The sequence below is a fragment of the Oncorhynchus masou genome, chromosome 15, assembly GCF_036934945.1.
Source record: "Oncorhynchus masou masou isolate Uvic2021 chromosome 15, UVic_Omas_1.1, whole genome shotgun sequence".
Lineage (NCBI taxonomy): Eukaryota > Metazoa > Chordata > Actinopteri > Salmoniformes > Salmonidae > Oncorhynchus > Oncorhynchus masou.
Genome location: NC_088226.1, coordinates 16,647,458 through 16,674,346, shown reverse-complemented (window position 1 = coordinate 16,674,346; position 26,889 = coordinate 16,647,458). Strand labels below are relative to the sequence as shown.

The 26,889-nt window shown below is 45.1% G+C and overlaps 1 protein-coding gene across 1 annotated transcript; it reads right to left on the bottom strand.

Annotated features, from left to right (window-relative positions):
• LOC135555766 (1-phosphatidylinositol 4,5-bisphosphate phosphodiesterase delta-3-A-like) lies at positions 1 to 26,889 on the bottom strand. The gene is made up of 15 exons (XM_064988484.1): positions 26,388 to 26,889; positions 15,013 to 15,180; positions 8,240 to 8,468; positions 7,247 to 7,376; positions 6,149 to 6,374; positions 5,618 to 5,819; positions 5,369 to 5,513; positions 4,748 to 4,900; positions 3,914 to 4,054; positions 3,647 to 3,800; positions 3,295 to 3,411; positions 2,683 to 2,861; positions 2,324 to 2,459; positions 1,718 to 1,867; positions 1 to 1,624 (listed from the first exon to the last, which is right to left on the bottom strand). Exons 1-15 carry the CDS (start codon positions 26,482 to 26,484, stop codon positions 1,476 to 1,478), a joined length of 2,376 nt encoding a protein of 791 aa, XP_064844556.1. The 5' UTR covers positions 26,485 to 26,889; the 3' UTR covers positions 1 to 1,475.

Below are 26,889 nucleotides of genomic sequence, written 5' to 3'. Positions count from 1 at the left end.
AACAGGTAAGAATATACTGTCTTAGCAACTACAAGAAAGAATACTAACAGCTGTTTCCATTGAAATAAGACAAATAAGGCATTTCAAACTGTCAAAACCATTTGCCGGTTTTCAAAATTAAAGTGACTTTGAATTTAAATTTAGATGACCAGAAGAAAGAACACAAATAATCAAGTCTAGTAACAATACATTCTACTAGTGCATTATGGATTATGAAAATTGACCTTGAAAATTCATGAAAGCTAATACTTCAATTATATGTATTCAACATAATCGTGGTCAATTGCATTAGTCTTGATTTGAACCTCTAACTTTGATGCTGTTTTTATTTAGCAAAAGGAAGTTAGTGTCAGAGAAGGTGCATGCAGTATGCAAATGAATTCATTTCACTGAGAGAATTAGAATACTGTAACGACATTAGAATATAACATTTTACAACAATGTTAAATATAATCTAAAAACTTCCATCAGCAATTTCACACAGAAAGTAGTGTGTTTCATCATTTGCAACAAACACAATTTGTTGCAAACACATTAAGTGTTGAAATGTATTAATTCTGTCACTAAGGTTAAGGCATTCATTCAGTATTTTGGATTATGTCATGTCAAGTGTGACAGACCAATACCACGACAACTAGACTTAATTTACAGATAAAATTGAGTCAATAAACACTATCATTGTCTTGGAAAAAGGAGCACAACTACAAGTCTTGCCCTGATAAAACACTTCTAGAAGTTTCAACCATAATATTCTGTAATAGTAAAAAAGTTTGAATAATTGATTGGATATATATATAGTGTTTTTCTACCAACCAAGGTACTCCGAGAGCTTTACATAGTAGAGGGAAACTCACCTCATCCACCAGCAATGTGCGGGACCCACCTGGGTGATGCCCGGTGACCATTTTTGTGCCAGAACGCTCACCACACATCAGCTAAAAGTAGCAAAAAAGTTAAATATTTCTTAACTTTAAATATGTAAAAAATGTTGGGAAACATCTTCATGATCTGCTCCAGGGACTCCAGGACACAAATCTGGCTTTGAATATAAAAACAAAAACTCTATATTGGCTTCATAGTAGGCAGACGACTGCCAGGTAGAGTTCTGGTGTAAAACAGGTCAGTGCCAAAGTCATGTCTCTATGGAAACAGACACAAACACTCAATGCACTGACGACAGAGTACAGAATACTCTCACAACAGCAACATGCCAGTGACTTTCTCTCCCAGCCAACACTATTCATCAACAGGCAAGACTATCATCCAGGTTTCACTGAGAAGGAATGATGTCTTCCTCTCTGTAGCCAGGGAACCATAGATGTCCTGACAATTCTAAATTGGGTGTATGAAAAGAGTACTGGAACATAGGCAGGTAGCAGCTTGTCCTTTTCACCCCAATTAGGGAGACTTTCCCCCCCAAAAGAGAAGCATGACGCTTATCAGATAAGTGTGGCACTAGTTCAGGTAGATATGGGTCATGCTTTGCCCTTGCTCTTAGCCAAGGCCATGCGCTCGGACACAGTCTTGATGGGGACCCCCTTACCGGACACCTTGACATGGATGAAAAGGGTTGAAGGAGAGAGGCTGGAGCCATCTGCCTTCAGCAAGTGGACATGGCGGTAACCTAGAGAAAAATAGACCCACTGGTGTCAGTGTCACCTCACAGACACACTAGCTACACAAACACCCCTACAATACAGAGACAGTATCCTAGTACCTGTACGGAGGCTGGTGAAGGGCAAGGTGTACTGGCCCACAAAGTCATTCTTGGCTTTGTGGTCATGGTCTTCCACTACAAAGCGTACCAGGGCCAGCTCAGGGACCTGCAGCTGGAAGCTCAAAGTGCTGTCCCAGCGTGGGTTAAAACCTGCAGGGGGCATAGGAGAGCTGTCAGACACTGCCATCCAACACCATTCACAGCCTGAAACTACTCAACAGACCGGGATAAATGGCACTCTACATGAGAAGTATCATTTTCTGGTCCTCGCATGTCTCAGAAAACCTGTACTGAGCAAAGATAATGGAGTAGCTGGGGTATCTATCATGTTTTATTATCATTATGGTAAAAATGAAATATAGGAGTACGGAATAACTTTCCTGATCAATTTCCTGTGTGGAATAGTGCCATAGGTGGTGGGAGTCATACAGGTGCCCTGGGATACTTATGTTAATTCATGGTAAAAAATTATTCCTAATACTATTATGTTCTTCCAATTCTATTTCTAATATCGTTCATATGTGAACTCAAGGGTGTATACAACCCTTGTGATCCATTTTTTGAATGGGAGTATAATAGATGTGCAATAGATGAGTGGAAGGTTACCATTGTTGTCGATTCGGTGGGTTTTGTCTCTGGAATTATCAATGGCCACCCCGTGAATTTCCACCCACACCTGCGGGTCCACAATGGAGTTGGGCTTGTCTGTGTTGATCTTAGGCAGCTGCTGTGCTGATATTATCTGAACACAAAATCACCCCAATGACTTTTTTTGCCTTTGTAAATAAAACTCTAATATGAAAATGATTCAAATGATTTTGCAAAATTACTAATAAGGTGAAGTAGTTTACTACCTTGGTCTGCTTCCATAACACTGCTAACTAAAATGTGCCCTACTATTCCAACAAGGCAGTTACCACATATAAACCACCACAACAGAATCGGATTCCCAGCAGGTTTCTCACCCGTATGGTGAGCTGTGTGGGGATGTGTCCTGGCCCACCTCCTGTGATCTCTGGGTTGAAGCTGGAGCTGGGGCTGCACAGGAAGCTGGGCTTGAGGACGTATCCACAGCGGCCGTTAGGCAGGAAGCGGCCCTGGTTCAGATCCATCTGCTCCCCTGGAGTCTGGAAATTCAGAGCCACTGCAGAGAGAGAGAGAGAGAGGACAGACAGGGGTGTGAAAAGAGACAACTACTCACAACTACTCATAATAACTAACCTCACACTTTGCTGCCTGGTAAAGTGTGTTCTGTTGTTCACCCCTGTGAGTAGAGAGCTGGGGACAGGGGTGAGTAGAGAGCCTGGGACAGGGGTGAGTAGAGAGCCGGGGACAGGGGTGAACAACAGAACACACTTTACCAGGCAGCAAAGTGTGAGGTTAGTTATTATGACTACTGAAGTGAGGAATAGGAGGCAAATACCTAACATTTGCAATGCTCTCAGAGGAGGCCCAATGTAAAATAGCTTTCTATCTCCAGGGACTTCCAGGCTAGATAATGTTAAATAAATGAGCCACCTGTACCAACTCCCTCCTCCATCCCACCTCCCACACCCCCTCCAGCCCAGAGTGCTGACCCATCGAGCAGCCGCCGTTCCACATATCCTGGGGGTCGTAGTTGGAGGATTGGAGGCGCTGCCCGGAGGGGTAGATCCGGCTCAGCTGCCTGCTATTGTGTCTGACAAACAGCTTTCCTGGAAGGTGATGAGAGGACAGGGTAAGAGATCCACTACAGTACCTCAAACGCATATAAAAAGACAGACGCACACAAATGTGCACGACAACATGATGCACAAATGCACCCATGTATACAAGGACTCTCTCTACAACTACAGTGCCAGTAAGAACTAGGAGTCATTATAGGATCTAATCAGGAACTGATTCACAGAAAACTGTTCAGTTCGAGTTATGTCTTCCTAAGCCCCTTGCCGGTGTCCTTGATGTGTTTGAGGGCGTCATTCTCATTGAAGGATGACAGCTCATCGGGTGGTTTCTGGGCAGAGTGTTGGAACCCGCGGAAGGGGACACTTCGACAGTACACCACCAGTTCAGACAGCTCTGGGCTCAGCTTAGATGAGACCGCCTGAGCCAGAAACACAGAGTACACATGAGAAAAGCTTGATATATTGTATGTTCCTGATCAATTTCTGTAGACTTAGTGCCGTCTCAGTCACATGGAAGGTAAATGTGTAGCACCTTGGCAGGGTCCTTTTTGTCCTTTTTGTTTCTGCTTGATGCCTCGTCGTCCGAGCTGGTATCAAAGCTGCTGGTTTTCCCCAGCTGGTTCAGGTGCTGAACATCCTTCTTCCCCTTCACCAGGATACGACCCCTAAGCTCCTGCAGAGGGAATAAAGAGATGCTTCAAAACATATGTAAATATTCCTGTTAGTATTCCACAATCGTTCCATAAACATGCGAGGGATGGGAGAAAAATACTACAAGTTTCTTATGCAGAAGGGGACAGGGGTGTGTGTCCTAGAGAGCCGGGGACAGGGGTGTGTGTCCTAGAGAGCCGGGGACAGGGGTGTGTGTCCTAGAGAGCCGGGGACAGGGGTGTGTGTCCTAGAGAGCAGGGGACAGGGGTGTGTGTCCTAGAGAGCCGGGGACAGGGGTGTGTGTCCTAGAGAGCCGGGGACAGGGGTGAGTAGTGAGCCGGGGACAGGGGTGAGTAGTAGCCGGGGACAGGGGTGAGTAGAGAGAGCCGGGACAGGGGTGAGTAGAGAGCCGGGGACAGGGGTGAGTAGTGAGCCGGGGACAGGGGTGAGTAGAGAGCCGGGGACAGGGGTGAGTAGAGAGCCGGGGACTGGGGTGAGTAGAGAGCCGGGGACAGGGGTGAGTAGAGAGCCGGGGACAGGGGTGTGTAGAGAGCCGGGGACAGGGGTGAGTAGAGAGCCGGGGGGGTGACAGGGCCTGGGGTGAGTATAGAGAGCCGGGGACAGGGGTGAGTATAGAGAGCCGGGGACAGGGGTGAGTATAGAGCGCCGGGGACAGGGGAGAGTAGAGAGCCGGGGACAGGGGTGTGTGTTGTACCTCAGGAGAGGGCAGGTCCTTCAGAGTGTGGTCTTTGAGGGGCTTGGTGAGCAGCCTCTTGCCCAGGATGGTGCGCAGGTGTCTGGCCATGACTGTCTGCTGCTCCACCGTACAGTGGTTCTCAAGGGACAGGATCAGGGGGTACGGGGAGGCCTAAAGGAAAAAACAAGGGTTGGTTCATAAGAGGCCACTCATTAAAATGTAAGAGAAACCATAAGCTCATTAGGAAATAAGCCAGGGTTTATTCTGGACTACACGGAGGCCAAGAAGCTGTTGGACAGTCTTATTAGACTCCGAGCCAAGACTATGACTGTATCTTGAACTGCATGTTGGCAGAGGCAGAAAGTCAACAGTCTAGATTGGTTTTCAGCCACTGGCCTGCTGCCATTTACTTGTTAACTCTATTTTGATGAGATGAGGAATACTTTGCTTTCCATAAAGAGTCACATACGGAAGACATATGGGCATGATGGTTAAGGAGAAACATTTGGCCTCCCTATAAACCACACACCCCTCTGTCCATCATCCCCCCCAACCCACTAAGAGGGTCTCACAGGTCAGGTGTGCTCCCTTTTTGTTGTACTTATTTTGTTGTTGTAATTTTTGTAATAAATTGCTCACCTTGAAGGCATACTGGGCGATGGTCTCGATTACCTCTTTGAAGGGCACCTTAGAAGTAAGGGTGTGTCCATGGTAGATGACAGGCTCTCCTTTGTCCCCGTCCCAACAATCCAGCTCCACACATCGACAGCCCTGGTTCAGAGCTCTGGTTCACACAGTACATGTTCTTAGTGTGCGCGTGCATGCGGGTTTATGCGTTTTGCGTCTACGCGCATGCATATGTATGTTTGTGTGTGCGCATTTCAATACCTGATGTATGGCTCGGCGCTGCTGGCGCTGGTGACCTGGTCCTTGGTGAGGTAGGTGTTGTGTGAGGATGAGATGAAGTAGTGGGCCAGAGGTCTGGTCATGTCCTGGTGCACCCTGGCGTGGTCAGGGTTAAACACATCGTTCTCCTGGGACAGCATGTACACGGTGAAACCATTCTGGGTCATGAACTGGTTGTTCTGGGCTGCAGGGAAGAGGAGCACATCAAACCATCAACCTTTTCTGAGGGTTATGAACAGGAAGAGACAGATACAGCTATGCTCATACGATTGTGGGAAAATAAAGTCAGGTGCGGAACTGGCCCGGAATTTGCAGCAATTAAATCATGTAAAACGTAAATGCATAAAACATTCAGATGAATGAAAGCACAGGGAATATAAGGAATGTAGTATAAAAAGATATGAAAATGTATGCACTCTGGATTAGTCGCTCTGGATAAGAGCGTCTGCTAAATGAATAAAATGTGAAATGTAAAGGTCAGAAAAATGATGTTCCCGTGTTTCTTCGGCCTACCCCAGTCGTTGAGCTCGTAGGTGCGGATGAGGCTCTGAGCGTGGATCAGTGACGCGTCCTCCCCCTGGTCTCCCAGGAAGTCTCTCAGCTCAGCGGTGGACAGAACACAGCCGTTACCAGAGTAGTGTCTGAACACCGCGTCCAGCTCCGGCCGCCTCATCAGGTCCCTGCAGAACTCCTCGATCTCTACGTGGTCCAGACGGCCGTCACACGACCGGTCAGCTTTCTGAGAGAGGGACGGAGGAGAGGGACGGACGGACGAATAGAGGAGAAGGAGGGAGGGAGGGACAAAGAGACAGATGGGCGAACGGACGGGCGGACAGACAGAGAGACCTTGGTTAAGGCTAATCTGATTAAATACACTAAACATTCACAACCCCTCCACGCATTTTCAAAGTAGTTCCCTAAAAACAGAGAGCTAGATCAAAGTTAACATCTTCAATTCTTATAGGTGAGCCATGTTTATATTATCAAATGCCCAGCAACCCCGTCCACTCCCATAATTCATACCATATAGACAAACATACACTCCACACATACTGCACTGCAGTTGCTTTGATACTCCGTCTCTGAGGAGAGGGCTGGGCAGGGTTGGAGAAGGAATCACATGGCGAATGGAGGAGCAGGAAAACAACTGGACATTAACGGAGAGAGGAGCTGAGAGACGTAGCTAGCGGGAATCCTCAACTATGGAGAAATGACTGGCTGCCTGATCATTTGAGAAGGGGATGGGGAGAAGGGGAGAAAGGAGAGGGGGAAGATGGAGGAAGAGGGAGGACAAGACCTTCAGGGGAGACAGAGAGACAGCAGTAGAGAGAAGAGGGTGGGAGAGAGAGAATGAGTGTGTGAGTGAGAGAGTGAGAAAGAGAGCGAGGGGCCTCCTGGTTGGCTTGCCACTGGGTTGGTAATTGAACACAGACTCCAGGCTGAGAGAGAAACGCAGCCCCAAACAGCACACTGGGTAAACAATGGCCTTCAACCAACAACAACATCTCGCTCACACACATAAGCACACACCCTTGAAGTCAAGGCCTATACATATTAAACATTAACGTACAAGCATACTGAATGCTGCACACACATACAGCATGTGCTCACCTTGAATAGCGAGCGTGCGTACTGTTCATTCAGGTCTATGTTGATCATCTGCAGCAGGCGTTTGACCTCGTCGTAACTCATCTTCCCATCATCGTTCTCATCAGCCCGTCTCAGGTAGCCACGGATCCAGGTGTGGGGGGTTAAGGAGAGCAACCAGGGGAGCATACTGAACCTCTAACCCGAAACACATCCTTAAAAGTACATATACTATGGTATATACACAAAATACATCTATACGTACAAGCAGAATTGATGCACATGCATTCTGTATATAGGCACATTACAGCCCACATCCAACTATGGGTAAGGGTCAATTGCATCATTTCTTAATTTACAGCAATCCAGGAATCAATTGTGTAACAAACCGTTCTGAGGAGGATAGGTGTCTAATTCAACTACCAGGAATTGAAATGGAATACACCCCAGTCTCTGATTCAGATGTGTGTTGGCTGTAGATACACATGTCCTGTTGTGCCAACATCCATCTGAAGTCAAAATACTAAAAGCCTCCTCCAAGGCCACTAGCGGAATAGAACACAGGGCTGACGTAGAGGAGCCTATGACACCACCCTCTTCCAGGACACACACAACAATAGGAGCTGTTGCAAACACTGCTGGGACCTGCCAGTGTAAAACCGCACTAGCCTGGACATGCCCCAGAGCCCCTACTGCTCTGTCTGTCCTCAAGATCTGGCTTTGCCTTTTACACAAGTGTGTCTGTCGTACCCACGTGTCGCTAACAACCCAGCGGCTATACCAGGGATCATGTTTGACAGGATATCCAGACTATATTTAGACGCTGCTTTTTTCTTGGCCATTGCTGCACATCTTAGGTATGCTGTGGATGCGGGATGGTGCATGTGACAGTGTTATGTTCAAAAGTCAGTCACCATAGCGATCCTGGCTGCCCAGCCTGCACTATATTTACCTTGAGTCGAAAGCTGGCAGCCTGGCACAGCGCAACAAAGGCCGACAGGTGGGGGTAAAGGATATTGGTCCAGTTTCTCCTTCTGGGTCATGTTGGCCACGCACTCCTTCAGTGTGCGTATCCCCTGGACCCAGCGCCTTGCCTCCTCCTCACAGGGGCAGAGGAGATCCAGACTCTTCCTGGCTCCTCTGAACACCACCGTGAAGCACTGATTCTCTGGTACCGACCCGGATAGCCTCCGCAGAGCCTCAGACTGGCAGCCCTCACGCACACACTCCACCTCTGTCACTGAGACTGGCACAGGGAGAGGTGGGGGAGGGGAGGTGGGAAAGGAGGACGGTGGGGGAAGCAGAGAGGGGGATTGCATTAAATCTAGGTGTACGAATAAACAGAATTACAAACGGCACCAAAACACGTGGAACTTGGGAGGGAGGCTCGGAGTTGAAAGGTCGTGAACTTCAGGGGAGTGTGGTAACACCCACATAGCAGTGTGACATGGCACCTTGGTGCTGGGGTCCTGATTTGCCAGTTAAATAATACGACCTGTACAGACACAGACCTGCGTCAGCTGCGGCTGCAGAATATGTTTACGACTCAGGCCTACATTCATCTGCATGACAAGGTCCAAATTTAACTAGCAACTCCACGACACTCAGGGCAGAGCAGTCAAACTGACACTCAAGTGTAGGCAGGACCTTTGGCCCAATACCATGACGTGTTTGTGTGTCTAAAGAGATAAAGGAAGAAAGAAGGATGCCGTCTCATTGATTTCTAGAGAGATTATCATGTACTTCAGCTCTCATTGATTTCTAGAGAGATTAGCATGTATTTAAGCTCTTGATTATAACAGTAACAACTGTGGGAGTGGGCAGGGCTTTACACGTGATGGCTGACCCTCTGCCCAGCAACACAACACCAGCCTACTACCACATTACCCTTCATGCACCACATCCAGAATAAGGCCCGGTGAAGATTTCAAACATAAGACTCCACTACAACGACAAACCCCATATCCCTTCATTAATTGAATAGCTGAAATTGTGGTTGGGTTGGTAGAGTAGCTTTCAAATCAGTCAGTTGATTTAAGTACATTTAGCAATGCCTTTCCATACTGGGATCAGCTTTCCAGGCAAATAGTGACACACAGATCAACGATGGCTCAGCCACAGGGCTGACAGTGCCAGAGGCAGGGGCAGCCACTAGACAACTGTCTCTTCTGACAACGGCCTCTTTCTGCTGAACAGCCCCCGCCTCTCCTCCTCCTCAAAATCGCTGACAAATTCCTGCCCCATCGCTCCATGACAAGAGTGACATTTCAATGCGGAGAGTAGGGGGGTGTGTGTGTGTGTGTGTGTGTGTACACGAGACTGGCACAGCCAAAGTGTTAAGTGTGGTGCATATTCTCTAAAGCCCATCTGAACAGAGGGGATTATGCTGAGCTGCAGGTGCCAGACCCAAAAGGCCCTTGAGACCACCTGTAGTCAGCGTGTGTGTGTGTGTGTGTGTGTGTGTGTGTGTGTGTGTGTGTGTGTGTGTGTGTGTGTGTGTGTGTGTGTGTGTGTGTGTGTGTGTGTGCGTGTTAATGAGCATGCACACGTCCTTCGACGCAGCCACGTTTGTGTTATCAGTAGCTGTCTGCTGAAGTGGTCAGCCTGCCTTTGTCCTGTGGCCTGTCGATGTTCTGTAGCGTTAGCCAAGGGTGACTGAAGTGATACCGCAACACCGCCACACTGGCTCTAATTGTGGCCTGATTGGGGGAAGACGACATCACAACCCCTGACCCCCCACATCAGCCACCTGGCCTCTCATCCTACTGTACATGAGGCCTTATCAGTATTCAGACCCCTAGACTTTTTCCAAATTTTGTTAGGTTACCGCCTTATTATAAAATGGATTAAATAGTTTTTTCCCCCTCATCAATCTACACACAATACCCCATTATGACTAAGCAAAAACAGGTTTTTATAAATCTATCCACATTTTGGAAACATCACATTTACTTAAGAATTCAGACCCTTTACTCCGTACTTTGTTGAAGCACCTTTGGCAGCGATTACAGCCTCACGTCTTCTTGGGTATGACGCTACAAGCTTGGCAGACCTGTATTTGGGGAGTTTCTCCCATTCTTCTCTGCAGATCCTCTCGAGCTCTGTCAGGTTGGATGGGGAGCGTTGCTGCACAGCTATTTTCAGGTCTCTCCAGAAAAGAGAGAACCCCTAACCCTAAACACATCCTTCAGTGGTGCTCTGGAACAGGTTTTCATCAAGGATCTCTCTGTACTTTGCTCCATTCATCTTTGCCTCAATCCTGACTAGTCTCCCAGTCCCTGCAGCTGAAAAACACCCCTACAGCATGATGCTGCCACCACCATGCTTCACCGTAGGGATGGTGGCAGGTTTCGTCTAGACATGACGCGTGGCATTCAGGCCAAAGAGTTCATGAGTTCATGGTTTCATCATCAGGCCAAAGAGTTATTGGTTTCATCAGACCAGAGAATCTTGTTTCTCATGGTCTGAGAGTCTTTAGGTGCCTTTTGAAAAACTCCAAGCGGGCTGTCATGTGCCTTTTACTGAGGAGTGGCTTCCGTCTAGCCACTATACCATAAAGGCCTGATGGGTAGAGTGCTGCAGAGATGGTTGTCCTTCTGGAAGGTTCTCCCATCTCCACAGAGGAACTCTGGAGCTGTCAGAGTGACCATCAGGTTCTTGGTCACCTCCCTGATCAAGGGCCTTCTACCCAGATTGCTCAGTTTGGCCAGGCTCTAGGAAGAGTCTTGTTGGTTCCAAACTTCTCCCATTTAAGAATTGATGAAGTCACTGTGTTCTTAGGGACCTTCAATTCTGCAGACATTTTTGGTACCCTCCCCAGATCTGTGCCTCAACACAATCCTGTCTTGGAGCTCTACGGACAATTCCTTCGACCTCATGGCTTGGTTTTTGCTCTGACATGCACTGTCAACTGTGGGACATCATATAGACAGGTGTGGGCCTTTCGAAATCATGTCCAATCACTTGAATTTACCACAGGTGGACTCCAATCAAGTTGCAGAAACATCTCAAGGATGATCAATGGAAACAGGATGCACCTGAGTTCAATTTTGGGTCTCATAGAAAAGGGTGTGAATTCTTATGTTAGTAAGGTATTTCTGTTTAAAAATGTTAATACATTTGGAAACATGCCTCAAAACCTGTTTTCGCTTTGTCATTATGGGGTCAAGTCAAGGGATCTGAATACTTTCTGAAGGCACTGTATATTTAGAGAGTTGGGACAACATTTAGAATTTTAAATATTGCTCGAATTCTAGACATTCAGTTACATATCATTGTTTACATATTCCCCATGTGATGTTAAATGGGGAGCTAATATGGCTGCCATTTAATGTTGAAGTGTCATGTAAATGCATCATAATGCAGAAACCGCATTGGCCCAACTCTCTAAACACATGGATCTGGCCGTATCCATTCCCCACAGCAGCGGGTGCTTCCTGGGTCCCTGAGGGACTGCGATGGGAGAGAACTGGGGACATAATCTGAATTACATGACCGAGGAATAGTCCTTAGTGAAGTGACATAGTGGGGGTGGATTGTGCAACAAGTGAAAGAGAGAAAGAGGAGAAAGAGAGAGCGATCAAGAGAGAAAAAAAAAGAGAGAGAGAGATGAAGGTAGAGCGAAAGAGAGCGTTAGAAGGAGGTCATGCAATTACAAGCTCCCATCTGCATTATCCCATTCTTAACCGCTGCTCCTCAGCTTGCCTCCCAGCCCAGGGTGTGTTAGGTTAGCAGCAGCAGCGCTATCAGACTCGGACTAGTGGGCGTGAGAAGGTATTAAGGAAGTGTTGTGTTCCACTTGAAGTGAACCAATGTGGCTGTATGCTGTCTGAGTCGACATGATGAATCTCTCCTGACCTTGGCATTTTTAACCCGGCACAAAACATCTCTTAAACCTTGTAATCATTACCTCGACTTTGGAACTGAGTGGACATAAACTTGTCTGTGATGTTTCCACTCTGTGTGTAGGTGGGTGTGTTTGCATGTGTGTTTCCACTCTGTGTGTAGGTGGGTGTGTTTACATGTGTGTTATCTAGATCACTAGTATAATATGGTTTGTACAGTATGACTCAAAAATTGAAAGGAAAAAAAAATCTGATTGACTTCGGCAACTCCAAAGCACCGCCAGCACTAATTCATAAAAGGATGTGTGTCAAAGACATGTTTAGACTCTTTAAATGACAATCTCAAAGATAGTAGTGTAGTGGTGGTCGGCAAGTCATGGCCAAACCCTGCAATTGGGAGGTCCAAGAGGTTTACCCATTTGATAGGGCTATAATCTGACACAAGCGTATACACACACACATCCTTCGTCATGCATGCTAACAACAATAATTAGCCTGTGCCATCAGATTCCTATGGGCAGGGCAGAGGAGCCCTATATTTGTCCTATAGAACATGGAGAGGGACCAGAGCCCTGGCCTCTCATTTACCGGAGGGATATTTCAAGAGCAATCTGAGAGGCAACCCTGTAGGTGTAGATGTCTTAAACTATACTGGGATCTACTACTGGTTTAGGAGACCTGAGGACTCTAAGCGCTTCACCGGCTGCCCACTTATCCCCCCTCCTTAAACCATTGAAATTTGTGTGTGTGTGTTTTTGGCTTTACTATCCTTGTGTGGACCATAACTCACAAGGATTTCAAAACAAGGAAAGTTAGCACAATTGGGGACATGTTGCCGGTCCCCACAAGGAAAAAAGCTATTTTAGGTTTAGGGGTTAGGTTAAGGGCTAAAATTAGGCTTATGGGTTAGGTTTAGGGTTAGAATTAGGCTTATGGTTTAGGTTTAGGGTTAGAATTAGGCTTATGGGTTAGGTTTAGGGTTATGTTTAGGTTTACAGGTTTATGGTTAAGTGTTCAGGAAAATAGGATTTTAAAATGGGAATAAATTGTTTGTTCCCCACAAGGACAGTAAAAAGTATGTGTGTTTTTCTGTTTAACTATCCTTGTGGTACCAGAAGTCCTCACAAGGATAGTAAAAAAAGGCAGAGTCAACATTTTGCCAGTCCCCATTTGAAAACAATGCAATTTTAGGCTTAGGTTTACAATTAGGGTTAGAATTGGGACAGGGTTACAGTTAGGTTTAGGAGTTAGGGTTAGGGATAGTTTTATGGTTAGGGTTAGGGGTTAAGGCTAGTCTTAGGGTTTAGGTTTATGTTAGTGTTAGATTTAGGGTTTGGGAAAATAGGATTTTGTAAGGAAATCAATTCTTTGGTCCCCAGAAATATGGCAATTCAAAACTGTGTGTGTGTTTGACAGTGTGCGCATGTGTGTGCATGTGAGGAAGGGGAAGCGATCAAAGGTTTATGATTAGAAATAGCTTTCCCACTGTTTAAATGGGCCAAAACATCTAGGATTACTGCCAACATTTCCTCTCTCTCTTTAAGGGTGTTGTGATCATAAGAGCACTAATATGAAGTCCCTGCTTCCCTTTCTGATTGGCTCATTGCCTGCAAAAGGTTAGCGTACTGAGGTAAACCAATATGTCGAGGCTAATGGATAACAAGTCTATGTTCACTGTTTCTAATGCAGCTTGTGTCCTTTTTACACCTCTTTGTAACAGTGGTTGACCGATGTGAACCTTCAGCAGGTATGTGTGTACTATATGGATGCATTATTACAGGTTACACTGCCAAAATAAAGGAAACACCAACATAACGTGTATTAATAGGACATTGGTCCACCACCAGCCAGAACAGCTTCAATGCACCTTGACATAGATTCTACATGTGTCTGGAACTCTATTGGAGGGATGACAACACAATTCTTCAAGGAGAAATTCCATCAGTTGATGTTTTGTTGATGGTGGTGGAAAACGCTGTCTCAGGTGCCGCTCTAGAATCTCCCATAAGTGTTCAATTAGGTTGAGATGTGGTGTCTGAGGCGGCCATATGGTTTACAATGTTTTCATGCTCATAAAACCTCGTTCCCTGTAGATGGGAGCATTGTCATCCTATGGGGACATGGTAGCCAAAATAATGGCATGCCGAGCCTTTATATACATGACCCTAAGCATGATGGGATGTTAATTGCTTAATAAACTCAGGAACCACACCTGTGTGGAAGCACCTGCTTTCAATATACTTTGTATCCCTTATTTACTCAAGTGGTTCCTTTATTTTGGCAGTTACCTGTATCATACAATTACACAGGTTATAGCATCTGACTTAAATCCTGGCTCACAGCATAGTATCCCTTTAAATAATAAAAGGCAAACGTAGACAACAGGGCATTATTGTTGGTCAACATGAAAAGCCTAAACGGCTTAGGACAAAGAGCTGGCTATATTAGTGTACTGAATCAGGTCGAAGAGAAGGGTTGAATGGACTAGAACAGGGAGTGTGCTTGTGGAAGTCCTGTTCGTTTGTTTATACATTATTATTTTCCTGTATATAGTCTTCCCTTCGTACAAGGCTACTTCTCCTAATCTGATATCGGTTAAGCTTCCTTTCCAACTATCGCGAAAGCCTCAGATCCTGAAAATCAAAATGACCAAAACATCCCCCTCTCGTGACCACTCCCCTTCTCCATCTACACCTACCCTCTACCCTCCCTTAATCCACATCCTTATCCTTTCTCCTTCTCCTCCCTTATGCCTCCTTTCTCTCCTAACCCACCCACACCTGCTCTTTTCCCCTCATCCATCCCTCTCTTGTCTCTCTCCCTCCCTCCCCATACCTACTCTTGTCTCCTCATCCAGCTCTCTCCTTTCTCTCCCCCTCCACATACCTCCCCTTTCCCCTCATCTGACCCCTCCCTCCACCCCGCCGTCCCCCATTGTATACTCACAGGTCTGTTGTGCCTTGGCCTTGCGGGAGCTCTTGGTGGACTCACACCACACAGTGACCCCGTCCTCCAGCAGACGCAGGCTGCGGCTCTTCTGCCACCTCTGGGAGCGTACCTTCACCATGTTGGAACCGTGCATCATCGCACGGACATTCTCATCATCCAGCACCCCTGGAAACACAAACACACACACACACACACAAATACACTGTTATACCCTTTTTGGTAACGTGTAGTATCACTGAATTTTCCAGTATGATGTAATATAGTATGTCACTGATACCATGTCATTGTTGAACACGCCCTTATATCATTCACTCAGGCCTATTTCAAAATGGTAGGCCATCCACACCAAAGCTCCACTGGCAGTTCATTGAGAGTTCAGTCTGTCTGATCTACTGTCATAAAATGTCAGCAGAAGTCTATGAGCCATATTCATTCTTGGCCTTCGCTCGTCATGCCGTTACAGTAAAATGACTGACGTTTATTTCACTGTAACAGGGACTCATAAACACTCAGTATCATGTGAGGATGAAAAGGACGGGCTAGGAGTCATTTATGAAAGAGAACAAGTATGCTAACAAACCAGTCAAGCACAATCCATTTCAATATCTCCACTGTGGTTGTATTGTGTGTTGAGGGCTTGGAAGCAGTGGGCGTTCCAGGGATGACTCACTCACCTTTATACATACAGCAGTCATCTTCCTTTGGAAGCACCGACGCCATGACTCACAAACACAGGCCATGATCTCATAATTAGGGCCTAAACATAGGACTTTGTTTCGTATACAAACCACTGAAAGGAGCAAGGCTGCTTTAAAAGTTGACATTCAGGTTACTGAAGCAGGAAATCACCACGGAATCTACTGTCTTGAGAGAAGACAAACTTTTCTACATGTGAGTCAGAACATGTTTATTTTCCATGGTTCGTTGCGGTTTGCGGTATAAGCCAAGCCAGACCTTGGAACGCTGCACAACAAAAGAAGAAGTAGAATGGTAGGATTTGGAACAAATGCCAATATTCCAAAGATTAATCTCCCTCACAGGCCAGAGGCAGTCCAACAGAGTACCGGAAAGGGGTTTACAGAGCTGCAGAAACAGTTTGTCACAAACAACCAGTCAGTCAGTCAGTCTGGAGTTGCAGCAGCTCATCTAGACAGGGAAACCTATCACTGCTAATGGTTATTTAATACTAATGTGATTCACAGATACAAGCCTGCTATCCCTGATGTGCATGTCACAAGTGACCTTTTATAGAAAAACAAACCACCAACATCAGAAATGTTGAGCAGCTTTATAATCTATGTTAAGAGCAGAGTTAACAGACAAATATGGAAAATTGAGGGGAAAAGATGGGAGAAGCTGTAACAAGACGTGCACCGTCATTGTCACGCCCTGACTGTAGATTGCTTTGTATGTTTCTATTTTTAGTTTGGTCAGGGTGTGATGTGGGTGGTTATTCTATGTCGTAGGTCTAGGTTCTCTTTTTCTATGTGTTTGGCCTGGTATGGTTCTCAATCAGAGGCAGCTGTCTATCGTTGTCTCTGATTGAGAGCCATACTTAGGTAACCTGTTTTCCCATTTTGAGTTGTGGGTGATTATTTTCCGTTTCAGTGTTGTCACCATACGGGACTGTTTCGGGTTTCCTTTATTCTTTTGTTCGTTTTTTATTCAGTGTTCAGTTTATTAAAGGCATCATGAGCACGTACCACGTTGCGCTTTGGTCTACTCCTTCTTCCACCAACGAAAATCATTACAGTCATGTTGTAAGTGTACACGGTATTGTGTACTTGGAACTGCATTCAGACACTACTGAAAACAAAGAGATAGTATTTTATCCATTTCTCCGTCTGACAGTTGGATGCCTCTTTGGTTCTCTGCAGTAGGTGAATTGGACCTCGTACACTGTTCAACTCTGTTTTCACCTGTAAAATAGGATTTCAAAGGAGTGCTCTGAAAGAAACTCTCCCATCCTCCCTCCTCTAAGTACATCCTCAAAGATTTACTTCAAAAACTGTGGCCATGGACGCCCTCATCTATTATTTCTCTTGAATCAGCTAAAATCCCTTTCAGAGTTCTTCATACTGCCAATACCATGCCAGTCTGTGACTGAGCTCTTCACAGGCTTCCAGAGCTGGCCTCTATTCACTAGAAGTGCACACATTTTGTCCAGGGCCCATAGTAGTCCCAAAAGTTGTGCACTATAGGGAACAGGGTGCCATTTGGAACGTAGATGTTGGCTATGAGAGACTGTATCCATGAGCAGCTCAGTGCTCTCACCCACTCCCCTCCCCCTCCTCTTCTCCCCCTAAGTAGAAAAGGGGGGAAGCAAACTGAGCCCAGCCATGTCTCTCTCTCTCCCAAGCCGTTGGTCAAACACAAAGAGAAGCCCCTTCCTCCTCCTCCCCAACCCCAGGCCTCCACCACAACAACCGTGTTTTTGACACAGTCAGTCACCAAGCTGTTACCACATGCAAGGAATTCCCACAGGCTGAGCATTGAGCACAAGGACCCTATTAACAGCAGGTCAGTGACCATGTAAGCTGTCCTAACTGAGTTTGTGTTCTCGCTCTGCCCATCCTCACACCACCAACCCTAACCCTTTTTGAGCCTGTTAAATTATTATTCCTGGACCTACTGTTGTCACCTCACTGACCTCAACTCCCTTATTTTCTCTCTCTCTCCCCATCCAGGAATACAGATGAACAATCTGTGCACATGGGTACATATGCAAATGTTCAGGGATGCAGGATACCCCCACTGCCAACCGAGCCAAGAAGGAGAGAGTTTTAGGATCAAGCACTCCATACGGTAACACTGCTGTAATGAAGCACATGTGGGTGTAAGGGGAGAAAGAAGGGGCTTTGAGGCCCATAAGCTGGGTACCCTGCTCATCACAGCTCCTACAGCAAGCCAAGGAGAATTTTGTTGACACGCACTTTGTCATTTGGGCCAGCATAACAACCTGGCTGGCTAGCAACGATAAAAAAAAACGGTATGTGAAACCAAGCACACAACAAGATGGGGGTTCTGAACAGAGAGAGAGCGAAAGAAGGAAAGAGAAGAGATAATTACTACAGCAGAAGAAGTGAATGACGAAATAAAAGGTTGGGAAATGGAGGAGTGAGACTTGGAGAGAGGAACAAGACAGGAAATAAGTAAGTGAAGATAGTGAAGATACAGAATGGATAGGGAGATTTCTGGGCATTGTTGGACCTAATACCCTGAGACACAGCCAAGTGTCTCAGGGTAAAACAGAGAACCAATTATAACATGGGATCATTCATTTGTAATAAATAAATAAATAAAATCTTAAATTTGTCACATGCGCCAAATACAACAAGTATAGACCTTACCGTGAAATGCTTACTTACAAGTCCTTAACCAACTGTGTAGTTCAAGAAGAGTTAAGAAAAATATTTACCAAATAAACTAAAGTAAAAAATAACAAAAAGTAACACAATAACGAGGCTATATACGGGGGATACCAGTACCGTGTCAGTATGCGGGGGTACAGGTTAGAGTTATTTGTACATAAGGGTCATTTGTAGGTAAGAATGAAGTCACTATGCATAGATAATAAACAGCGAGTAGCAGCAGCGTACAAAACAAATGGGGGGGGGGGGTCAATGTAATAGTCTGGTGGCCATTTGATTAATTGTTCAGCAGTCTTATGGCTTGTGGGTAGAAGCTGTTAAGGAGCCTTTTGGTCCTAGACTTGGCGCTCTGGTACCACTTGCCGTGCGGTAGCAGAGAAAACTGTCTTATGATTTGGGTGACTGGAGTCTGACAACTTTATGGGCTTTCCTCCGACACCGCCTATTATATAGGTCCTGGATTGCAGGAAGCTTGTCCCCAGTGATGTACTAGGCCATACGCATTACCCTCTGTAGTGCCCTGCGGTCAGATGTCGAGCAGTTGCCATACCAGGCGGTGATGCAACCGGTCAGGATGCTCTCTATGGTGCAGCTGTAGAACCTTGTGAGGATCTGGGGACCCCATGCCAATTATTTTCAGTCTCCTGAGGGGGAAAAGGTTTTGTCGTGCCCTCTTCACAACTGTCTTGGTCTAAACACACTATGATAGATCGTTGGTGATGTGGAAACCAAGGAACTTGAAATTCTCGACCCGCTCCACTACAGCCCCGTCGATTTTAAATGGAGGCCTGTTCGGCCTGCGTTTTTCCTGTAGTCCATGATCAGCTCCTTTGTCTTGCTCACATTGAGGGAAAGGTTGTTGTCCTGGCACCACATGGCCAGATCTCTGACCTCCTCCCTAAAGGCCGTCGGTGATCAGGCCTACCACTGTTGTGTCGTCAGCAAACTTAATGATGGTGATGGAGTTGTGTTTGGCCACGCAGTCGTGGGTGAACAGGGACTAAGTACGCACCCCTGAGGGGCCCAAGAGTTGAGGATCAGCGTGGCAGACGTGTTGTTGCCTACTCTTACCACCAGGGGGTGGCCCGTCAGGATATTCATGATCCAGTTGCAGAGGGAGGTGTTTAGTCCCAGGGTCCTTAGCTTAGTGATGAGCTTCGTGGGCACTAAGGTGTTGTACGCTGAGCTGTAGTCAATGAACAGCATTCTCACATAGGTGTTCCTTTTGTCCAGGTGGGAAAGGGCAGTGTGGAGTGCAATTGAGATTGTGTCATTTGTGTATCTGTTGGGGCGGTATGCGAATTGGAGTGGGTTTGGGCATCAGGGATGATGCTGTTGATGTGAGCCATGACCAGCCTTTCAAAGAACTTCATGGCTACCAACATGAGTGCTATGGGGTGGTAATCATTTAGGCAGGTTACCTCACTTCCTTGGGCACAGGGAGTATGGTGGTCTGCTTGAATTATGTAGGCATTACAGACTCTGTCAGGGAGAGGTTGAAAGTGTCAGTGAAGACACTTGACAGTTGGTCCGCGCAAGCTTTGATTACACGTCCTGGTAATCCATCTGGCCCCTGCGGCTTTGTGAATGTTGACCTGTTTAAAGGTTTGCTCACATTTGCTACTGAGAGCGTTTTCCCACAGTCATCCAGAACAGCTGGTGCTCTCGTGCATACTTCAGTGTTGCTTGCCTCGAAGCGAGCATAAAAGGCATTCATCTCATCTGATAGACTCACATCACTGGGCAGCTCGCATCTGCATTTCCCTTTGAAGTCCATAATAGTTTTCAAGCCTTGCCACAACCGACAAGCGTCAGAGCCGGTGTAGTAGGATATTGAATCCTGTATTGACGCTTTGCTTGTTTGAGGGCACAGCAGGATTTCTTACAGGCATCCGGATTAGTGTTGCTCACCTTGGAAGCGGCAGCTCTAGCCTTTAGCTCAATGCGGATGTTGCCTGTAATCCATTGCTTCTGGTTGGGTTACGTACGTACGTTTCACGGTGGGGACGACGTTGTCGATACATTTATTGATGAAGCCGATGACTTAGGTGGTATACTTCTCAATGCCATTGGATGAATCCCGGAACATATTCCAGTCTGTGCTAGCAAAACAGTCCTGTAGCGTAGCATCCGCGCAATCTGACCACTTCCGTATTGAGAGAGTCACTGGTACTTCCTGTTTAGTTTTGGCTTGTAAGCAGGAATCAGGAGGATAGAATTATGGTTGGATGTATCAGTCAACATGCAGTACATTTGATGTAGGAAACTTCATCTTTCTCAGTCTCCATGTCTGTCTGTGGAACTAAGTACTGGTCCCATGGGACCTGCTGTAAACATTGGTGTTGTATTAATACTAGGTAAGAAATGAGCCAACTGAGGTCAAAACAGCAGTGTTGAACTCAATCAAAACAATGCTCTCAGACACAGACTGGGACAGAAGCCAAGGAAAACATCGAACCCTGATAAGGAGAGGAGAGCACATCAAAGAACGGGACAACTAGGCTGAGAGGGTTGACATTAAGGCAAAGATTTTCTGAGATCACACCGATAAAGATATGAAGAGTTTTATTCCAAACCCCCATATATCCATTTTGAGAAATGTTGGCAAATTAGCTTTTGATGTTTAAAGAATTTATGAAAGAGATTGGTGTGCTTTGTTTTACTATCTAAATCATGGCATGCGATTGTCAATGACAGACATGTATTTGTTTAAAATATAGTGCATTCGGAAAGTATTCAGACCCCTTGATTGTTGTAACGTCACAATGTATAAATAATGCAAAACTGTTTAGAAATGTTCTAATACTGAAATATCACATTTACATAACTATTCAGACCCTTTACTCAGTACTTTGTTGAAGCACCTTTGGCAGTGATTACAGCATCAAGTATTCTTGGGTATGAGGCTACAAGCTTGGCACACCTGTATTTGGGGAGTTTCTCCCATTCTCTTCTGCAGATCCTCTCAAGCTCTGTCAGGCTGGATGGGGAGCATTGCTGCACAGCTATTTTCGGGTCTCTCCAGAGATGTTCAATTGGGTTCAAGTCCGGGCTCTGGCTGGGCCACTCAAGGACATTCAGAGACTCGGATATAGTGATTGGCAAAAAAACTAACATTTTCATACACATCTAAAATGTATGAATAAAATATCTAAGATCTATTTTACACACACATATGAAGATACCTATAAGCAATCATTTATGATGTAAAAACACAAAATGTGAAAAATTGGTAGGTATAGAGTTTTGGAAATACACTTTTCATATCTACCACAGCAAATCAAATCCCCAATACACAACCATAAATTGCAACTTCCCCACTGTAAAATTATCACAACTTCAATTGACATTGACGTTTTACCTCATAGTTATACCGCATAAAGTGAGTGATGTTTAACTTTGAGCGAAGGAAAAATGCCACAGACCACGCAAGACAACATTGATCCTATCAAATCACATTTTATTGGTCGCATACACATATTTAGCAGGTGTTACTGTGGGTGTAGCAGATAGCTTGTCAAAAAGCAGGTCACATCATATGATGTCACCCAAACCAAAACAGATCATTAAATTCTCATATGATCATGTTGGCTAGAGATCATCAACTAGATTAATCTGCGAGACAATTTTATCTTGAGCGGATGGTCAGGAACATAATTACAAATAATTTATAGACTGTAAACTGACCACAAGAAGCCTAAACAGATTTCCAAAATAAAAATCACTTGGAGCTAATTTGCCAGTCTTTTTACAGTATTTTATGTCCAACAATTTAAAAAACAATATATAGGCTATGTACTAACTAAAACACACCAAACTGCAACAATTGGCAAACACCAGCATCGATATGTGTTAATACATGTGTGGCTGATGTCATCGACCTGGCCAAGGCTTTCGACTCTGTCAATCACCACATCCTCATCGGCAGACTCAACAGCCTTGGTTTCTCAAATGACTGCCTCGCCTGGTTCACCAACGACTTCTGAGACAGAGTTCAGGGTGTCAAATCGGAGGGCCTGTTGTCCGGACCTCTGGCAGTCTATGGGGGTGCCACAGGGTTCAATTCTCGGGCCGACTCTCTTCTCTGTATACATCAATGATGTCGCTCTTACTGCTGGGGATTCTCTGATCCACCTCTACGCAGACGACACCATGCTGTATACTTCTGGCCCTTCTTTGGACACTGTTAACTAACCTCCATACGAGCTTCAATGCCATACAACTCTCCTTCCGTGGACTCCAACTGCTCTTAAATGCAAGTAAAACTAAATGCATGCTCTTCAACCGATCGCTGCCCGCACCTGCCCGCCCGTCCAGCATCACTACTCTGGACGGTTCTGACTTAGGTATTTGCAGTTGTCCACATATTCTAGGTGTCTGGTCTAACTGTAAACTCACCTTCCAGACTCACATTAAGCATCTCCAATCCAAAATTAAATCTAGAATCGGCTTCCTATTTCGTAACAAAGCCTCCTTCACTCATACTGCCAAACATACACTTGTAAAACTGACCGTCCTACCGATCCTTGACTTTGGCAATGTAATTTACAAAATAGCTTCCAACACTGTACTCAGCAAATTGGATGCAGTCTATCACAGTACCATCCGTTTTGTCACCAAAGCTCCCCATATACTACCCACCACTGCGATCTGTATGCTCTCGTTGGCTGGCCCTTGCTTCATATTTGTCGCCAAACCCATTGGCTCCAGGTTATCTATAAGTCTTTACTAGGTAAAGCCATGCCTTAGCTCACCGGTCACCATAGCAGCACCCACCCGTAGCACGCGCTCCAGCAGGTATATTTCACTGGTCACCCCCAAAGCCAATTCCTACTTTGGCCACCTTTCCTTCCAGTTCTCTGCTGCCAATGACTGGAACAAACTGCAAAAATCACTGAAAATCACTGAAGCTGGAGATTCCCATCTCCCTCACTAGCTTTAAGCACCAGCTGTCAGATCACTGCACCTGTACATAGCCCATTTGTAAATAGCCCATCCAACTACCTCCTCCCCATACTGTTATTTATTTATTTGGCTCCTTTGCACCCCAGAATCTTTACTTGCACATTCATCTTCTGCACATCTATCACTCCAGTGTTTAATTGCTAGATTATAATTATTTTGCCACTATGGCCTATTTATTGCCTTACCAGCCTTTTCTCACCTCATTTGCACACACTGTATATAGACTGTTTCTATTGTGTTATTGACTGGTCATCACATTATTATTTTTTTAAGTCAAAAATTATTTAACCTTTATTTAACCAGGTAGGCTAGTTGAGAACATGTTCTCATTTACAACTACAACCTGGCCAAGATAAAGCAAAGCAGTGCGACACAAACAACAACAGAGTTACACATGGAATAAACATATACATATACTCTACATATACTCTCCCACTCTGTCTGCCGAATGCTCTCGCTTTGCTCTTGTTTTCCTTAATAAGATGTCGGTGGGCGGAGCCGGGAGGGTCATCAGCAAAATGGGACACACCTGGGCTCGGGTGTTCCCCCCCATTTATTGAGCAGACTCTCTCAAGGCAGACAGTTATTTTTGATTGTGGCATTTTTGTGGCTTTTTTTGTTGTTCTGGCACATTTCAACACACCTCATTATCACATCTATGCACGAAACCACTCGCTTACACACACCATTGTTTACTCGTTTATAGTTTACTTCAGTTAATACAGATATTTGTTATTTCTTGATCTCCACGCTCTCTCCCTTATTTGTTACGGGTTACGAGCCGGTTCATGACACTGATATTTCAGTCTCTCTGCAGTCAGACAGTATTCACCTGCTGGGTTAATGACATTTGGAGACAACCTTTGACCCTTAACATTTGATAAACACAGGGCCACTGGGAACTAAGTCTATGGAGACTTTACTAAAAAAGCAAATCGTTTTTAAATGCAGGTTCTCCTTTGGAGTGACTTAGGTTCTCCTATTTGATGTGCCAAAACAGCTTGTGATAGGTCAGAACTGCAAGGCCAGCAGAACTACTGACCTCCTGCATTCCATCCAGTTAGACACACCCATCTGATACTGTTAGTTTGGTCTGTCATGACAAACAGGACCTTGTGCATGGAGAGTTTATGGGGCATGACACAGTTAATTAAATAATACGTTTTTCACCCACCCGTGTGTTGCATAAACAAATACTCACATGTACAGTACCCCACAAATCATTCCATGGCAAAGGTATATGCCCATCATGATGAACATTTAAATATTTCTACATTTAGCGTAGTCACATTCTGTGATAGCACAGGTCAGTGTGCTAATCTCAGAAGCTTTCAGAACAAAAGGTCATAGAACCAAGTCTCACGTGTGTCAATTGAAACAAGGGTCTCAACTTGATGTCTTACTGAATGATCGTGAAAACTCAAGTATATTTCTAAAGTTTATAAAAGTTGTTAGATCATATGCTAGTAGACAGACGTTACTAGATTGAAATGGGAACAAGATTTGCAGGGTGAAATAAGCAGAGAATGGTGTTAATCTGTTTGAAAGCACACACACACGTTCCTACAACCATTCAGTGTTTACTGTGCCAGACCAACTACACAAAATGAATGCTGAAATGTCTTTCCCTTGTTGGTGCGAGGAGAGGCAAAAGAGTACTTTTTATCACATGTTTTGGTTAGCAAGCACATTCAATCTTATTCCAATGTTTTGGGAATCAGCAATCAACACAATTTCAAAAGGTTTACAGATTTCGAGCCCTCATGCCGAGCTTGTCTGTTTGGGACTAATGAACTAGATCCACAGAACAATCAACAAATATATTGATCTGTCTGTGCTCGCGGCAAAGAAATCCATAACATTATTCTTAAATCCGGTCTTCCTCCTACTTTAACACACTAGCTACATTTTATATCTAGCTACATCCCTTTGGACAAGATTTTTTACAACCTTCCCACATCCCATCCATGGCAATAAGAGCAAATAAATAATGAGTGACATGTTTATTCATTTGTAAAAAAAAAAAAAAAAATGGTGTTGATATGCTTGTTTTTTGTTTGTCTGAATTGCTGTACCGTAAAATAGGTATTATTTAATTAACTATCATGTATTGTGGTGAAATTGTACTTACACATGCTAATAAACATATACAGCATATACACAAAAGAAGAAGAGGGAGCTTGTGTGTGACATAAATACACACACACACACACTCACATAGGATGACATGGTTCTGTCGTCTAGATTGAAGTATATCCAGAGGCTTTGACAGGTGCTCTGTCCATCCTCAGCAGTTCTCTATTTTAGTTGAGGTGTGACCGTGAGATGGGGGAGGGAGGATGAAGAAGGGGGGTGTGGTGGCCATGGTGAGTGGGTGGTGGGAGAGCTAGGCACTGGGTCAGAGTTGTTCGTTGGTGAGTGAGGATCTGTGGGAGTGGGGTGGAGAGCCTGGGGGTCAGTGAGCTGTTGGACACCGCACAAACACATGACCACTTGTCAGCTCCCCACGCACACTCTCCACTTGAGTTGAGATCTCTTTTCACACACACACACACACACACAAGAGAAAGGTAGCGTGTGTATGTTTACAAAGACCATTGCATAAGCGGATTTCAAGCAATAGTTTATTTCATTTAGCAAAACTGATTACCGCCAAGGCATATTGTTCTCCATTTACCTTCCTTGCATTATAAGTTGTCAATGAGAAGAAGTCTTAATGTCCATATGCAAACATTCAATGCCTCCTGAACTTAAATAACTTAAAATAAAAAACAATGCCAATGGATGTGGAACGCAATAGCCTAACTGTCATTAACCTTACCCTGCACTGATTTCTTTCCCCTTATGGACCAGAGCAACACATATATACACCGGACAATAATAGTTATAACTTGTCAAACAATCAACAGGCAAAACTGAACTATGTGCTCTTATATCTGTTGTAGCAAAATTAAACATGATTCAAGGAAACAAAAGAGAGTAATACTGACAGAAGAAAAAACGTTTTTAAACCGATGAGAGTCGCAATTCTCTTACCCAGTTTCCTAAGTGGGTCCTGCGTCTTGGGTTGGGATTCCACTGCCTTGGGTTCATGATGCACGGCGGTAGGAGGTTTCTTGCTCCTGCCTAACATGATGCAAGTTCCAATGCCGTCTTCGTTGTAGTTTTCTGTCTGTGGTTCTCTTGACTGATATGAAAAGGTCAGGGGTGTGTAATTGGGGGAAGCGCAAATTCCCAGTGCAGGTGCCGTTTTTTAACTCTTCAGCGAGTCTTGAGATGTGTGTTTCTCCGTTGCGTCACCAGGATAGCGCACTACAGTAATTAATTCCCTTTCCATGTGAAGTCCCTCCCATAGCAGTACGTAATCTGAGTCCAGCAAGGGGCACAGAAACTCTAGAAAACTATACCCACAGACGCAAATCAAATCACCTGTACCCACAGTCACACAGACATACGTTCATATAGCTTACTTTCTTTTAACATAGCAGCCTATCAGGGTACAGCCTACTTTCTTCTAACATAGCAGCCTATCAGGGGC